The sequence below is a fragment of the Plectropomus leopardus genome, chromosome 19 (genome assembly GCF_026936395.1).
Source record: "Plectropomus leopardus strain MGB_pleo_1.0 chromosome 19, ASM2693639v1, whole genome shotgun sequence".
In the NCBI taxonomy this organism is placed as follows: domain Eukaryota; kingdom Metazoa; phylum Chordata; class Actinopteri; order Perciformes; family Serranidae; genus Plectropomus; species Plectropomus leopardus.
In genome coordinates, this window is record NC_142194.1 from 3,262,194 (window position 1) to 3,280,412 (window position 18,219).

At 36.6% G+C, this 18,219-nt stretch overlaps 1 protein-coding gene across 1 annotated transcript; it reads right to left on the reverse strand.

Annotated features, from left to right (window-relative positions):
- Positions 1-1,133: 1,133 nt before the first annotated feature.
- Positions 1,134-17,874, reverse strand: grnb (granulin b). The gene is made up of 17 exons (XM_042508551.2): positions 17,743-17,874; positions 17,387-17,471; positions 15,656-15,796; positions 13,936-14,076; positions 12,702-12,815; positions 12,137-12,278; positions 11,724-11,833; positions 11,196-11,325; positions 11,009-11,100; positions 9,932-10,082; positions 8,581-8,678; positions 7,977-8,210; positions 6,976-7,212; positions 6,015-6,281; positions 5,440-5,676; positions 4,536-4,793; positions 1,134-3,476 (listed from the first exon to the last, which is right to left on the reverse strand). Exons 2-17 carry the CDS (start codon positions 17,387-17,389, stop codon positions 3,330-3,332), a joined length of 2,502 nt encoding a protein of 833 aa, XP_042364485.2. The 5' UTR covers positions 17,390-17,471; positions 17,743-17,874; the 3' UTR covers positions 1,134-3,329.
- Between the last annotated feature and the right edge of the window lie 345 nt (positions 17,875-18,219).

Here is an 18,219-nt window from a genome sequence, read left to right on the forward strand (position 1 = left end):
CAGGCTAACTCTTCTTGAAGTAGCTATGTGTTAGCAAGCTAACTATATATACACTCTATAAGGTAATATGTCCATGAAGATTATGACAGTGTATATATATATATATATATATATATATATATATATATATATATATATATATATATATATATATATATATATATATATATATATATATATATATATTTATCACAACTCTGCAAAAACAACAAAACATAACCACAGTTATACTGAGTTATTACAGTTGGCAAGTATCTCATAAATTCTCAGACATATTTATATATATTATAATAAATAGTATGCTTAAACTTGTCTTTAAAAAACATAAATTACACTACTGAATCACTCTAAACCAAAAACTACTCAAGATTTATTTTTATTTATTTATTTTATAGGAATTATATACAATTTAATATTAATAATAAATCATACTATTTATTTATTCATATTATTTAATTATTTTTCATTTCATTTTTCAAATACTTTATCATTAACATCTACATTTTGAGGACACTGTCCCGCAGGACTTCTGTGTACATAAACTTTGTATTAGGGCGAAAGATGGGACTTGTATGAAAACATAGTAATTTTATCTTGAACTCTTTGAATGAACTCAATTTGAAAACAGCCACCTCTTTATTATCACTTCACTCTATAGAGACATCAGTTTGTGTTAAAGCGCTTTCACATAAGAAACCGTCCTGCATGTCTGAAACAATGAGGCCTCACAGGAGCCGAGTATTTGACCTCATTTAGGGCTCAAACACCGTGTGTCGCCCATTGTTTTCAACTCGAGCTGAAGAGCCACCGTGTTTGTTTCTGACCACCAGAGGGCAGAGGATCAAATAAAGCTGCAGCAAACTGGCACACACACACACACACACGCACGCACGCACGCACGCACACACACACACACAGACTCGTCTATCTTGTATTTACTCGTCGTCACAACAACTTTCTGATGAGTCGGAGGATGGAGACGGGGGCGGGGGTAAGAGGATACGGAGAGAAAAGGCCAGAGGAAGTGTGTGGGCTTGTGTGTGTGTGTGTGTGCGTGTGTGTGTACATCCTGCCACCTGATTAAACCTGAAGGATGACCTCAGCGTGCTTAATTATCACATCAACCAGAGGGATATTTTGAAGAACTTTATTTCAATCTTTAACCCCTCCTCTCTCTGAAAATCTTCCTCGAAAGGCAAAAAAATGTAAAAATCACAGCAGGATAAAACAAGTATCTAAAAGTAACAATGGTGTGTATGTGTTTTGGCTATTTGTTTCCAATCTGGGTCCAGTTTGTATTCACAAAGAAGTGGATTTGATTACATTATAATTTCCCCATGACCTTGAAACTCCAATTACATAATTTACAGAGCAGTATTTCTACAATTTTACAATGTTTAGAACATGAATCTAAAGCTGCTTTAATGAAAATGGCAGTTCAAACTCAAAAAACCTTCATCTTTATAATAAAAAAAGAGTTTTTATTGTCTGCTGATGGAGTGAGCCCTGGATTGTTTCTCTTAATAATTTATACATGCTTGGTTCTTATTTCTTGGCTGCGTTTACAGAAATCTACACATAATTGTCCAAAAATTACTTTATTCATAACCCTTTAAAACTTGAGCAAAGTGGTTTGACTTCTTTCTAAAATGTGGAGGAGAACAGAAATGAACAATTTAACAAGAAATAACCCGAAAATTAGCAAGAAGTTAATAAAAAGTTGCAAAACTGTTTTATGGGGAAAAAAAAAATAATGATAGAAAAAAAAGAATAGTAAAAAAAAGTAAATGACCTGAAGAAAATATTCTAAAAATATGAAAAATATATAGTCTGTAACGTCATTTTAAATATATATGATAATTATAGCTTTTTTAATTTAGTGATGTCTTTCAATTCCAGAACATTTCTTGCAAAGTTGCTCATTGTCTTTTTCCCATGTTTTCAAAAGAAATCAAATCGATCTAAAAGGTGTTTAAACGCAGCACAAAAAAGTGATGTCAATCCGGGTTTCAAAGGGTTAATAACACTGTGATCGACGCTACTTTTCCCGTGAAATCACAGTAGCCATTTGTCCGCTCAGTCAGTCAGAGCGAAGCAGTCATTGTGATTTAATTCAACATACAGCAAAAAATACTAAAGCTGAAAATTTTAAGAAACTATCACGTTAAATCATTTGTCACTGTTGATCCTCAGCCGTTCAATAAATCAGACAAAATAAAGATTAAACTAAATCGACTAATTCAAGTCAACAACTTGTGCCCGTAAAGAAACAAACAAAGAAACACTGCTTTCTCACCCAGCGGGGCTGATAAAGAGTCAAATAATCATTCTTAAAAACACCGTCAGTCAAAGACGAGCTGGTTTTAGCAATTTCTGCCCATTTTAAGGCAGAAATTTCTCGTTTTGATAGAGAAATTGCGCAGGACAGTCAAAAATAACGGAGCGGGTTTAACGGATAAATCTGATGATATTCCAGATTTTTCTTACTGTCAACAAACTCCATAAAAAAAACAAAACAGAGAATTAATTTATTTATGAAAAAAAACAATTAGCAACTATTTTGATAATGCAAAAGCATTTTAGTAATTTTTTAACACAAAAAGTCAAATATTTGCTGGTTTCTTGCTTCTTAAATGTGAGAATTTAATGTTATTTTGTAATGCATGATAATAAAATGAATAAGTTGATTTTTGGACTTTAGGTAAAACATACCATTTGAAGACGTCACCTTGGGCACAGCAGGGCATGTTTCACCCTCTCCTGTCATTTTACTGACTAAATGATCAATCGAGACATTAAAGGGTCGATTAATCAATAAAAAAATAGTCATAAATTGCATTTTTAAAGATCTATTTTTCAGTGAGTTTGGGATTAAGTCAGAAAATATTAAGAGACAGATTAACAAACTGCTGGTTTTGATGTCTTCATGAGATTTGTTGACAATAAGAAAACTAGGGGACACAGTGAGTCACTGAGCGTCTCGTGTTAGTATCTCCTGCATGTTGAAATGAGCGTGATGATGAAATTTTCTGCCTGATGCAGATCATGAAAACACTCCTGCACGCCGTTTTGAAGGTAACACACATCGAAATAAAAACAGTGAATGAGAGGCTGCGACGTCACCTGATGAGCTTCCTACCAAAGTGCTTCTACTTCATTACTTCGCTGCCACCTCGTCTCCTCCACACATTAACGCGACGACACTCACACACCTGCCGAAAACACCTCCGTGAACGACACAGCAAACAGGAAGTGTTGTCCACAGACAACGTGAGCTGTAGATGGATGTTAAAAGGATGGAAGAAGATCAGTGCACCTGTGTGAAGGGATTAGAGTCCATGTCGGACAAAGTCTTTCTTTCTGTCCCCGGTCAAAGTGTCCCAGGTGAGCTGGGCGTGGCGGGTGCAGCCTCCAGCCTGCAGGTCACAGGAGAATCCTGCAGGACAGCAGCGCTTCGAGTCAGAGCAGCAGACCGCCTGGCAGGAAAAAACGTAACTCCAGTTAGATTAACATGCTGATAAATTTGATTCCTGCTGGTTTACATAAAGACGTGAAAGTGCACTTGATATTTTTTTCCTCCGTCACACCTTCAAGTCCAAAGGAGCTTCTCCAATCTGCAGACTTCTGATTAATTACTGAGATTTATTTAGTATAAGGTCACATTAATCCTTTGAAGCCTGGATCGACATCACTTTTTTTGGGCTGTCTGCAGATTTCTTTCTCAAGCATTTAAACATTTGGACCCGAAGCAACCTGGTTTGATTTCTTTCGAAAACATGGGAAAAACAAGGCAACGTGATTGAGATTTTCACTGCACAATGTACATGTGACAATATAGAACTCCTCTTCTTCTATTTTTTAATTTAATTTTTTTTATTTGTATATTATTCTATTTTTCCTTTTTTCCCCAAAAAGCTGGAGAAAAATGACCAGAATACTATATATATAATTATCATAATCACATATTTAAAGTTATTGTCAGAATCATTACAATTTTTAATGACTTTTTTTCAGGTTATTTCCTTATCTGTTTTTTTTTAAACTTTCCTTTATTTTGTGATAATTTTCAAATAATTTTCTTGTACTACTTACTAATGTCTTGCTAATTTTTGGGGTAATTTCTTCTTCAGTTGCTCATTGCCTTCTATTTTATAATTTTTTCTATTTTCTTTTTCAAAAGCTAAAGAAAAATGTCCAGAAAACTGTATTTATAATTGTCATAATCACATATTCAAAGTTACACTTTAGCACTTTTTTCAGGTAATTTCCTGGTCTTTTTTCTTTTACTTTTCTTTCTTTATTTTTCTGTTTTGCAATAATTTTCAAGTAATTTTCTTGTGCTTCTCACTAATTTCTTGCAAATTTTGGGGGGGTTATTTCTTCAGTGTGGCTGAAAACAGGGACGCTGCAGAGTCCCTTTGGATCATGTGACACAATGATCACATTATTCACATTCCTGTGGACGGAGCTGGAGGAAGTCTCACTATAAAACATGAAAGAAAACAAACATTCGTGTGAATAAAGTGTGGACGTACCCTGGGCGAGGGGCAGCAGGCCCACTCTGACGCTGAGACCTGACAGCACGTGTCCTGCTTGGGGCAGCGAAAGTCCCCCGTGCCGTCACATGGTACGTCTGTGTCGTCCTCTGTGTCTCTCGGCTCGGACTGTACCACTTTGGTCTGAGGGAGGGTGAGGATGTGTGCGTCGCCGCTCTTCTTCTCGCATGTTCCCGTCTGCATGTTGCAGGTGTAGCCCTGAGGACAGCAGTGCTCGTGATCTGCACAGCAAACCGCCTGCAGAGGAGACGCAACAAGAGTCTAAAACCTGATGTGAACATTTAAAGACCTGCATTTACCCATAGAATAAAGATTATTAGTAATAAATAATGATAATTAACTTTATTTATAGAGCACTTTTCATACAAGGAATGCAGCTCAAGGTGCTTTACAGTACAGTATTAAATAATAATTTCAAGAATTACACTAAAAGCCAGACTGAATCTAAAAGATACTGAGAGCCAGTGGCGTGTAGCTAAAATCCAGGATAATATGCTCCCTCTGTTTTGGTTAAAAGTCCAGCTGCGCAATTCTGAATAAGCTGAAGTTTCTCTGTTGACGGTTTCGGGAGGCCAGTTAAAAGAGCGTTGCAGTAATCTAATCGATTTATCGAGTATGGATATGTTTTTTGACACCTTGGTAGGATTGGAAGGGCCAATTCTTCTTTATCTTAAATGAAAAATATCTAAAAGAAGTATTTCACTGCTGGAGAGGTGCACTTTTCATAAAACTGTCTATGCAGTAAAAAGACACAAATACTTTGGAAATTAGTGCTAAATGATGACAGAAAACAGAGAAAAAGGGCTGCGCATTTGCTTTGGCTCAAGAGGCTGAAATCCTACAACTCCCAGAATGCACTGTGCCGCACCACTGACGTACAGACCTTGACCAGCGGGCAGCAGCCCCACTCTCCCGTCGGCAGTTTACAGCAGGTCGTCCCTGTAGCGCAGCTGCTCTTGTCGTCACATTTAACGTCGGTCACGGCGCCCTGCTCGGTCACAGCGCTCAGCTTTGTGAACCACGGTATGACATCATGGGGGCCCTTTGAGCAAGAGGAGCGGTGAGGCTCGCAGGTGTGACCGCTGGGGCAGCAGTGGTTTCCATCTTCACAACAGACCGCCTGAAAAACAGCAAACATGACTCTGGCCCTACAGCTGGACGATATATTGCAGCTTAAAAATAACACTGGCGCAGACTGTCGGACATGTCCGCGCTGGAGCGTGACATTTTATCTACAGTTTCACATGAATTGTTAGCAAAAGAAAGTTAAACTGTTACGGCCGTGCCGTAAATGTAAACATTTATTCACTGTAAACTGGACACAAACTAACAGCTCTCCAGTTCATGCATTCATAATATTTTCAAATCACACTGGTTGCCACCACTACTCTAAATAATCAATAAAATCACAGTAAATTAACTTTTTTACTGATTCTGTCTAAATCATCATCTTCGTACCTTCGGCAGAGGGCAGCAGCCCCATTTCTGGGTCTTGTCCATGAAGCAGCAGGTCGTATCTCTGGGACAGCTGGTTTGGGCGTCACACATGTTCCTGGCTGGCGGAGTTGGACCCGAAACGGCCCGGCTGGTCTCCTCCATCTGCAGGGCCGGGATCTTGTGCAGCCAGGGCAGGCTGAGTTCACCAGGCTTGTCACATGTCTGTTCAGCCACGTTGCATTTGTAGCCTTTAGGGCAGCAGTGCTCACGATCGCTGCAGCACACGGCCTGAAAGCAAAAAAAATAAAATAAAATGGATCGTTAACGCCGCAAAATCCCTGTAAATGTCACTTTCTTAGTTCTACAGATGGAAGAGATTTCACGCAACACAAAGAGTTTTTAAACTACAACACAGTCAGCAGCGTTTTCACAGGTTTCTGTTATAGTTCATTCACTCATACTTAATAAAAACCCATTCAACACTTCTTTCTCATAACACTTTTACACAATACATGAACAAAAAGGAGCAGGAAGAAGATCTTATAATACCTGCCCATTTCTTACTAATGACAGGAGCTGCAATAAAAACAGGAACAACTTTTCTTTATCTACCGTTCTTTTTCATAAATTAAGTTTAGCATTAACAAACAGTGGTTTAACAGTGCTTCACTACACCAGAGTACAGTGGACGTATCATGCATTTTAAAGTAAAACATATTGGTGTGGATGCAGTCTAAGACAGTTGTTTATTTTTTTGGTTCTCATGATTTAACCAGGAGAGTTTCAAGACTATCTGAGGCGTAAAACTGCTCCTGCTGTGAGTTATCAGACCGGACTTTAAGCCTGTAAGAACTCCTCTATTACAGCCGACACTTCAGCAGAACAAACACACCCTCGGCCATCTGTACTTCCAAACACACACACCGTCATCTGACCTGCAGAGGCTTCACACACTGAACACACTGGAGGAGGAGCTGCTGACCTGAGGCAGGGGGCAGCAGGCCCACTGCCCAGAGTCCCCCTTACAGCAGGTGGTGCCTCCCGGACACATCGTCTGCTTGTCGCATTTCTCGTCCTCCACCTCCGAGGTCAGAGCCGACTCCTTCTGCAGCCAGCCGACGGAGGGAAGGAAACCCGACGGGTCGTCACAGGTTTCGGCCTCCAGGTTGCAGACGGTGCCGTGAGGGCAGCAGTGGACGTGGTCATCGCAGCACACGGCCTGACAGAAACACAGAATACAGGATGTTTTTACAGTTTCATGAAGCTCTGCAGCATGAAACCAAACCCTGTGAAGTACCAGAATACCTACTTTCAGCTTTGTTTTTCATGCTTCTAAAAAAAAAAACAAGTTAAAGTTGTGTTTACTCTGATATAAGTATCAGTGGAATTTAAGGCATTAAAAGTTTGAAAAGCACTGTGTTAAATTAAAACGTGTTATTCACAAATCAAAACATGAGGATGCATGTACACCAACTTTATATGTATCTTAAACCTAAAGTGGTGCGATTATTTATACTTTCAATTATTTTACATGTTTTTTAAATCAGTTTTAGTGTGAGTTTACAATTGACATAAAACAGCCTGTGTTTTGATTCTATTGTGAATTTCAGTCCAAAAACTATAACTACTTATAATTTAAACAATTAAAAAGCATTAATTAGAATCCAACATCATATAGTGCATTTATCTGTGAAAGATGGATAAATATTATTTTATAATAACAATAATAATAATTTTATTATTATTATTATTATTATTATTATTATTATTATTATTATTATATTTTTTATTTTATTTATTTATTTTTATTTTTTTAAATATGGAATATTAAAATGTTGCATATTTTTGTCATTCTAAAAGGTACAAAGTCTTTTCTGAGTCTCTTTGTGTCATTGAACACATGCATAAAAACTAAAAACTTCCCACAAACTGAAGAAAACTCTGCCGGTCTGAACAGCGTCATCTCCCAGGTGTCAGGTGTACCTGAGGCAGAGGACAGCAGGCCCAGCCTCCACTCGCCGTCTTGCAGCAGGTGGATTTTCCAGGACACGACGTAGATTTGTCACACTTGCTGTTTCCCGTCAGCGAGGGGAAGGCGGGCACTTTGCTGAGCCAGGGCATCACGCTGATGCCTGACGGCTCGTCACACGTGGAGGCCGCCAGGTTACAAATGGTGCCGTGGGGACAGCAGTGCACGTGGTCCTCACAGCACACGGCCTGCAGCGAGCAGAAACAAACACGCTGTAGTATGTGCGTTATGCATTTATCATCTAAGAGCTACTATAATGTGAGTCAGTGCAGGAAAACTCCTCCAAGCTGACGTCCATTGATAAACTATGAAACTGGAAGACGTGCCAAGACTGAAATACAGTTTGCATTAATCATATTGACTCGTATTTCTACACACAAGTGTCGCAACAAAACACATTTCTGAGATTAGAAAGTCCATCCGTCGACGTCACCGACAGATACAAATCAAAACTGTGCAGACGCCAGATGAATCCTGATCTCAGGAATCGTGCGTTGAGTAACTCGGTGCAGCTGGACAGTCAGCGTGAGTGACTCACACTCATCAGTATGTCGGTACCTTAGGCAGCGGACAACAGGCCCATTCTCCCTGTGACGATTTGCAGCAGGTGTTTTCGTCAGCGCAGGCCACAGAGTCGTTACAGGGAACAGCGCCGACTGAAAGACAAACGTTATTATCAGTGAACACGTGAGAAAACTTCATTTAAAGCAGCACTGCATTCCTGTGAGATTATTTAGGAGAAGAAGAGATATCCTTTTTATTAAATTCATTCTTTATCACTAAAACCTGATGTCTACATTGCCAGGGTCCATTCAGCGTAAGGTAGGTTAGATTTAAGACATTTTTAATGCTGGTCTGAATTAAATTTAGGACTAATTTAACAATAACCAAAATTTGAACTGAATGTTTAACATAAACTATGACATTTTTGTTTCGTTTTAGTTAAAAATTTGACGATCTACTTCAAATCCTGGAAATAAAGAAAGTTCTTATATCCTTATTGCCTTGAGAGACATGTAAATTATTTAAAAAAATAGATATTATTAAGGTTTTTTTTTGTGTGACAGGTCCGCCTTGAATTGTTGATAAGAAATGATTTTTTCCTAAAGCCTGTGTATTTTAAAAATGTTTTGCCATTGATGCACTGCGTATTTACTTTATATAAACAAATAAAAAAAATTAAAAATAAAAATTAAGGTGAATTTAAAACTTTTTTTAAAAAATTTAATAATAAATTTAAAATTTACTTACTTAACTTGGCTTTTGGTCTCTAGCTCTCTTTTTCTTCTGAATGTATATTTATTTCTTTATTTTATTTGAATATTTTTTTAAACTCTTATTTACTTGCAGTTGGTTTTCATTTTTTATTATTAAATCTTTATTTTAATTTTATTGTTTTATTTTGTCATTATTATTTACTTATAATAATTCCTTATAATTATTCATTTAATTATAATTGATTGCAATTAATATGACCAGATGAGGTTAATCTTTTGTTGTATATATGACTTTGTTACTTGCTTTTGAAAAGTGCTATATAAATCAAGATATTATTATTTACTCCTTTTTTCAGGAAAAATAAAACAGCATCATGTCTTAAAACAACATAACTGTTTAAAATAAAATCCCTGGAGAGACTGTGACTAATCATAAACATGCACTGACCTTAATTTATCCCCCTTTAAGGTCTATAATTCAAAATCTGAGTGTAACTTTCCCTTAAAACAAAAGAAAAATCCCTAAATTTCTCCCTTAAACATAGACGACGTTCAGCTCCTGCTCCACATTACATCAGCGTGCTAAAAATTATTCCGTATCATTAAAATATTAACGATAAAAAAATTCAAATCAAACACAAATTCTGCTCTAAGATAAATTTCCCCCCAATGGTGACGCCGTTCACGCTGACCTTTGCTCTGCACCGCCACCAGCTCCGTCACAGCGGCGGGGATCTTCATGGTCATGGCGGTCTCTCCGTGGGTGGACACACAGGCGCTGTGGGAGAGGTCACACTGTGTCCCTGCAGGACAACAGTGGACGTGATCTGAGCAGCAGACGGCCTGGAGGGAAAGAAGAGGGCGACTTAATCAAGGCTGAATTATTGGCTCAGAAAGTTTGTAGGTTTGTGTCAGTGCTTCAGTCTTTATAAAGTTAATTCAAGTATGTAAGTATTGACCAAAAAAACAAAAATAAAATAAAAATGAAAGAAATCATAATGAACTGCACCGCTGTTATCATCCTTCTGATGTTTTGTGGTGATTATTATAAATGTTGGGACCCTGTCGAAAACAAGAAATCTCAAGGTTTTTTTTTCTGATAATAATCACCTTTGGAGAAAAAATGAGTAGTTTCACTCCTGATATAAACTGGCTGACACTTTCTAACGACCAATTAAAGCACTACTTTGAAATGAATATAACTTGTAACAGTTTAAATCAATCTGATATTCAAAGCTGCTGTGATTTCAAGATTTATAAGAGAAATAAGATAAATTTATGAGAGAGCCTTCAAGTTTGACAGTTTGAGTAGACACTGTTGATTGATGCAGAACTGTTTTTTTTCATTGTTTTTACTTTTTAAAATATATTTCATTTGCTTATTTTTGCTTTTGTTTTTCTCTCTTTGCAGTTGTTTTTTATATTAATATTAATATTTTATTTTAATTTTATTGTTTTATTTAATCAACATTATTTACTTATAAAAAATCTTCATGGTTATTTATTTCAACTACTTCTATCAAATTCATAAAAGTTCAAATATTTAAAAAATAATAGACATTTAAAATTTCCTTTTATCGTGGTGACATCTTCCATTTTTCCAACAGTTTTTCACAACAACTTCTACACAACATTCACTTGGATCAAGTGAACTCCTGCAAATAACCCGACAAAACGAGTGAGAGGTGAAGACTGTGTGTTGCAGGTTCTGGTTTGGTTTGGCGAGTTACGTCTGCTCTTTTTTTACAGGTTAGTTTCAGGTTACTCACATCGGGCATCGGACAGCAGCCGTATGAGCTGTTATTCATCTGGCAGCAGGTGGTCTGATCAGGACACGCTGCCTTTTTATCTGGACACACAACTGACGAGACGAGGAGTCAGAACAGACACAGAAAACACAGATCAGCACTTTGTGTTTGCACACAGTTTAATCTGTTTTTGGTGATAAGTTCTTACCGTCATTGGGCACAGCAGCGATCTTCTTCAGCAGCGACACGCTCGTCTCACCAGACCTGCAGACGCCATGCTCCAGGTCACATATGGTGTTGCTAGGGCAACAGTGGAGGTGATCGCTGCAGCACGTGGCCTGCACAAAAACCAAAAATCAAATACAGAGTGAGTAAAAGAGTGAAAACTTGCCATTTTAGCTAGGGGTTGACAAATTTTTTTTCAGGGCTGATACTGGTTATAAGTAGTTAATGAGACTGATAATCTTTTTTTAAAAATATGTGTTTAATTATTATTTCTTTTAATGTTTTTCATTGTTATTTTTTTTGCAGTTGTTTTTTTTTTATTATCATCAAATTTTAATTTTATTATTTGATTTTATCAATACCATTATTTCCCTGTACCATTATACAGGGAAATATTTGGCATGACTTAAACGACTAAGTATCAAAACTTTCTGCGTTCAATTTTCTGTGGATGAACAAATCAGATAATCTACAAATCGTCTATTATATTTGCAACAGAATCATTTTGTACCTCTGGGTAAGGGCAGCAGCCGTAGTCTCCGCTGGATAGCAGGCAACATGTATAACTATCTGGACAGCTGCTTTGTCCACCAGGACATGTCACTGAATTAGCTGTAAGAGCTACACAAACATGAAGAAAGAAACCGTATTAGTGTCAAGTTATTAGTACAGTATCATCAGCATATAAAGAAACACACAGAAACATTATTAGTGTTTAGTTATTAGTACAGTATCATCAGCATATACAGAAACATCATTAGTCATTATCCAGGATCATTGGCATATATTGTAGTATGAAAGATAGATCTGAATGACTTTTTAAAATGTTTTTGCCATTTCAAATACTTCTTTTTCACACTGGTTTTTCAAGTGGACCTTTGGCCTGATTTGAGTCCGTGAGCATCTACATGAGGAATTCCCCACCTGCGTTATCCTCCCTCCTCCTGGCGGGCAGTTTCTGCAGCATGGGGAAAGACTCGAGCGATGCAGACACACACTTTGAGTGAGCCAGATCACACTTTGTTCCCTCGGGGCAACAGTGGAGTTTATCTTCACAGCACACCGCCTGCAGAAGGAGACGAAAATCATTTCAGACAGTCAGGAGCGCTCATCAGTTTCCTGCAGTTGATGGAAACGTACAGATGATCTGCCTGAGTGCTGACAGTGGGAGAGGATTTCAAATGCATGACGAGCAAAACCGTGACTCAGAAAAGGAATAACCAGATATTAAACTGTAGAAATTGGAAATAAACCCATTTAATATTAAATAAAACACTTCTCTTCAGCATGAAAACAAATTAAATCTAAAACAGTTAAAACCTGAAAAAAAGAGAACCACAGAATTGGTCTTAGATGATAAAACGGTTTGTTATCCAGCAGAGCAGCTGGCAGCCTGAAGCGGTGACCAGCAGAGCGTGAAAGTAACGTGTCTCTGGGTGTGAAGTGTTTTTTGTGTTTTTGTATGTGAGGGTGAGTTCATGTGTATCACCTTAGCTAATGGACAGCAGCCCCAGGAGCCGTCCCGAAGCTGGCAGCAAGTGGTTTCGTCAGGACACTCGGACTCCTGGTCCGGACAAATGACTGCTTTTACCGTCTCCGCGAGCTGCAGCCGTCACACATCACAGCCCACGCATACCAATGACACGAAAAAACGAAAACACAACATGTCAGAGGCAGGACTGCAAATGTGTTTACCGTGGAAACAGATTTTAGCTTTCTTTCCTACAGTGATAATTAGTGTAAAATCAGTCATTACGTCAAAATTCACTTGATTTTCCAGAAAAAACAACATGTTTGTTTTCTTGGTTCTTTCTGCAGATTTTTCCGTCTTACTTCTGAAGTTCTTTACTGATATGTCCATGTGTTGTCTTATTTGCACTTTGTACCAATATTTTCACGTGTTAAGGTCTAAAAGTACACTTCAATAAAAGAGAGCTTATTGTGTATTTTTGTATTGAAAAAAAGCTACGAGAGATAAGAATAAAAGTGCAAATGCAGCAGATCTAACAGTGTTTTTCTCAAGGAACATTTGCATGTCTGCAGGAAGTCGAGGAACAATGACTTCATGCCCCATAGACTGAAGGTCGACACATTTCCTGCTAATCAAACTTCTAATGAGCTCTGAGGAGGCGCAAACAAAGATAAGACACATCTTTGAGACGAAATACTTCACACAAATACACCTAAATACTTCAAGAGTTTTTTCTCTGGGCAAAGCAGACTTTAATGCAGGAAATACCTTATTAATTGTATTTTTTTTAATTTATTATCTGTAATCTTATTTTATTATCTTACTTACTTTGTATTATTTATTTATTTAATTTAATCATTTATTTTCCTTAACATGTAGTTGTATGTGTTTTTGGGTCTATGTGTGCTTATATGTATATGTATGTACATGTGGGTAAACATATGTATGCACGTGTATTTGTACACATGTAGGAGTGTACGTATGTATATAAATATACAAAGATTTTATCTTATGTTACTTTATATTATTTTATTGGCTCTTCTAAATATATTTTATGGTTTAAAAAAAGGAAAAAACAACAACGAAAAGAGGAGTATTGACAAAATGCTGGTTTAAAAATGCTGGTTGTTTCAGCGTATCAAAATTGTATTACTACATTTTTTTAAAGCAGCAGGAAAACACTGGAAATGTCGTGATTGTACGCAATACTCTGAAAAAAAAAAGACATGTCTTTGACTTGAAGGAGACCGACCTGAGGGACGAGCAGGACCTGTTTGGTGGGAACTCGTCTCATCCAGGGCAGCGAAACTGTCTTATTGACACATTTGGCGTGGACGAGATCGCAGACCGTCCCCTCGTAGCAGCAGTGGAGGTGGTCTGAACAACACTCAGCCTGCAGGAGGATTAAAAAAGTGATGATGAGGGACGACGAAAGTTACTGAAGCGCGCTGCAAACACCGAGCAGCAGAAAATGACGTGTAGGATGAGCTCAGAGTTCACTGTGAACGCTCCTTAAGTTCTCTGTTTGACACTTAAACTGCTGTAAAAGCTGGTATAGAGTCAATGTAATCACCAAAACAACAAGTTCACTGTCTATTTTTGCTGACAAACAAACGGCGAGTGTAAAAAATACGCAAGCCACCGTTTTTTTGGATGTGCCGCGGCAGACACGAAGCTGAGACGCACGTGACAAGTGCTGCTCAGGCGGGAACGGAAGAAAAACGTTGATAATGTCCAGAGGGAGTGAAACAGGCCGTCACAGACACAACAGACTGAGCAGGGACGCCAGACTGTGTCCACTCTGTCATCAGAGACGTGTCCAGACTGAGTCTCACTTCCTGCTACACTGTGACGATTTATGAGAACATTTCTTTGAAAAAATAAAAGACATATATCCTGAGTTTATCCATTTTCCAGATCTTCAGAAACTGCCTCATATACGTACGGAGAAAAGTCGGCGTGCAGTTTTAGCTGCAAAATATGTTGAATGTTGTCATAAACTAAGAGAAACAAGCTCTACGCTAAATGTTTCCATGTAACTAAAACAGTACGTATATAGTACGTATATGTATTTCTGTCATTTATTTCTTCATTTAAAATTGTTTTGCTTTGGCAACAATGTGACGTAAACATTCATGCCAATAAAGCCGATTTGAATTTGAATGCTCTAACTTGTTGACATGGGCGCCGAAAAAAACCCCAACACGTTTGGCGCTGCTCACACGCTGCTGACGTGTGTTGTGTGAAACGGACCTCGTTCACGCTGTTAGCACTTTTTGCTGCAAGCTGCTGGTTTATCCACCTCTATGCAGGGAACCATATGCAGACAAAATTAATCTTAAATCATAGATTTGCTCTGAATGGATTCAAGACTTTCACTTATAATGGAAGAGCAGTATTGCTACTTTTTGGTAAAGACTAAAATACTTGTACTCTGAACCTGGCAACAAGAACATTGCTGAGCAGCTGCCAACAGTTAATTTAATTATTTTACATTAGTAAATAAGTAAAATCACTGTAAAAAGAGGTAAATTAAAGGATAAAAGCACAAAGTAAAACATAATAAAATGATAAAGAAAGTACTAAAACTGTAAAACAAACTAAAATATGCAAATAAAATTAATAAATAAATACAATTCAATTAAAAGCCAAATTAATCAGGCAGTTTGATTTGTGCAGTTAGCACTGTTTGTTGCAAGCTGCTGATATAACCGCCTATATTTTGAGAACTGTGTGCAGACAATAGGAATCTTAAATCATAGATATGCTGAATAAATTTAAGACTTTTCCTTGTAATGGAGTGTTTTTGCATGGTGGCATTGGTACATTTTGGTGAAGATCATAGTACTTATTCTCTGAACCTGTTTAAATGGCAGAGAGACATTTAACTGCATCAGCAACAAGAACATTACTGAGCAGCTACCGACACTTTAAATTAAATAACTGGCTCCCGTGTCAGAACCGTGACTCACGTGCGGCAGCGGACAGCATCCGTATCCTCCCTCGGTGTTCTTGCAACAGGTGTTTTTGTCCTCACACATGCCGCCATCAGGACACACCAGCGCTGAGCTCAGGCCCAGCAGAGCCACAAACAAGATCCCCATCTGCAGTGTCTGAACACAGGAGAGCGAAGAGAAATGAGGCGCTGTCAGCAGTGAAGCATGAAGCAACAAAGATCTCTAACTATTGTCAACAAATTCTATCTAATCTACACAGTTTCTGAGTTTCTTTCCGGCTGTGAACACCTTACTAACAAAGGTTCGTACGTACAGAAACTCAGCAGGAATTCCTGCTGATAAACTGATTTCAACACTAAACAAACCCACATTCCTGCTGTAAAGTTCATGTCCCTTTTTTAATGTATGGCACTCAAATCTTCTGCATTTCATCTCATAAAAAACCCTAAAAACACTGTCAATACATGCAAGAGTTTATTTATACATGGGTACTTTTATTTTAGCTATTCCCATTTTATGCCACTTAATATTTCCACTTTTATTCCACTTTTTAAACAGGAAAATATGATCCATTGTTAGAGATTTAACCACCAAAAGTATGACGTAGTTTAAATTAGCTCTATCTTGATAAAGGACACCATTAAAGTACCACTTGCACATTACTTTTAATATTTAATGTACATTTTAGTGCTTATTACTGATTTGACTTTAAGTGAATTTTGCATGCATGACTTGGTAATGGAGTATTTCTCCATGACAGAAATGCTTAAAAAGAGAGAGCTAGAGAGTGTGCAGAAGTATTTTTTAAAACTATTATTTAAACAATTGTGTGCAAAAATTACAGCAAAATTAAGTTTGTACTGTATTTACACAGTACCTAAAGGGTTAGAAATTTTACTCTTGTGGTTAAAAAAAACAACCATTAATATCTATTCATTTATTTATTTATTTTATTATACATTGATAGCTTCTAATTTTTCTCCTAGGATCAATCAAGTCCTATTTACACCTATAATTATATATTATATCTACTTATTGAATATAATTTATATTATTCATCTAAATTTGGAAAGTAATTTTAAGAAATCGTTTTTTTTAAGTACAAATATTTCCCTCTAATTGCAGTGCAGTAGAAGTATAAAGTATATAATATTATACATATATTTTGTACTATATAATTTAATTTGGTATGGTCTTTTATGTTACGTTTACTATTTAATTGTAGAGTTGTAAAAAGTTATTTAAGTTATCAAATAAATGTAATGCAGTTCCCTGCTGAATTGCAGTGCAGAAGAGGTATATAACATAATATAATATAATATAATATAATATCACTAAACATGTATTTTATACTTTATTACTTATAGTACTGTTACAGTCTCTGGTTTTAAGTTTTAATAATTTGATTACATTATTTTTTATCCCTGGTGTTTAGTTTATCTTAATATACTGATTTATATATATTTTTTATTTTGTATTGTTGTGATTTTTAGTGTTGTAAAATTACATTCAATATTGTTTATTTTTTGTACTTATAATGCCATTAGTTAGCAAATAAATAAAAAAATTACAATATTTTTCCTTTGAATTATAGAGCAGTCATAGTATAAAACAGACAAATAGCCAATATTTAACTGCTAAAGTGTCTTAAAATTGAACTTCAGTGCAGTACTTGAGTAAATGTACTTATTTACTTTCGACCACGGACGTTAATTAGTGAATAATGACAGAATAAAGAGACTTTACCATAATTATCAGATGACTGTAGACAGGCAGGATGAGTTCAGCTGTTTTTAACACTCAGCTCTGAGCTGCATACTCCTCTTACAACCTTAAAAAACAACAAAAAACACAATTATTCACCATAAAACTGTGTACAAACACTCAGCGGCACTATAGTAAATAAAGTACTTGATGTATAAAAACCTGACACGGCTAACTTTTCTCCAAAATCACCGAGCTAACGTCAGAGGAGCAGTTTGTTTTCCTCAAAACAAGTTAGCTTAGCATGCTAGGTGGCTAACAATAAAGCTAGCCGGTTTGAATGACTTTTACCGGAAACGTTTTCTTCTTCGCGGTAAAAACAAACGTGTTTTCCTCACCTGGCAGGTGTGACGCGACGAGTCCGACCTGTAAACATAAATGTGGCGAGTTCACGGCGCTTCGCAAACATTCAGTGACAAAGAAGACTGTGAGAAGCTGTTTTTGACTCTCAATTCAATCGATCACATGACACCGTCACACGTGACTCTGCAGCGTGCTCTTAAAGGGACACTACACCGAATCTGACAGTCTGAACGTATATTTTATTTATTTTCAACATTATATTATATTATATTATATTATATTATATTATATTATATTATATTATATTATATTATATTATATTATATTATATTATATTATATTATATTATATTATATATTATATTATATTATATTATTCATTAAATAAGTAATAAAATAATCATTCAAGATAAAAAAAAAAACCCAAACAAAGAAAAAACAACAAATGATTCAAATTTAAAACCTCAGACTATTACATTACTTCAGATTAAAAAATACAATATATATTATATT

Excerpts from the sequence above, each read along its gene's own strand:
- grnb (XM_042508551.2), bottom strand. Across the intron at positions 12,816-13,935 it reads AGGTCCTGCTCGTCCCTCAG|CTCGCGGAGACGGTAAAAGC; the intron begins GTCGGTCTCCTT and ends TGACGGCTGCAG. Across the intron at positions 8,211-8,580 it reads CCTGTTGTCCGCTGCCTAAG|GCCGTGTGCTGTGAGGACCA; the intron begins GTACCGACATAC and ends TGCTCGCTGCAG.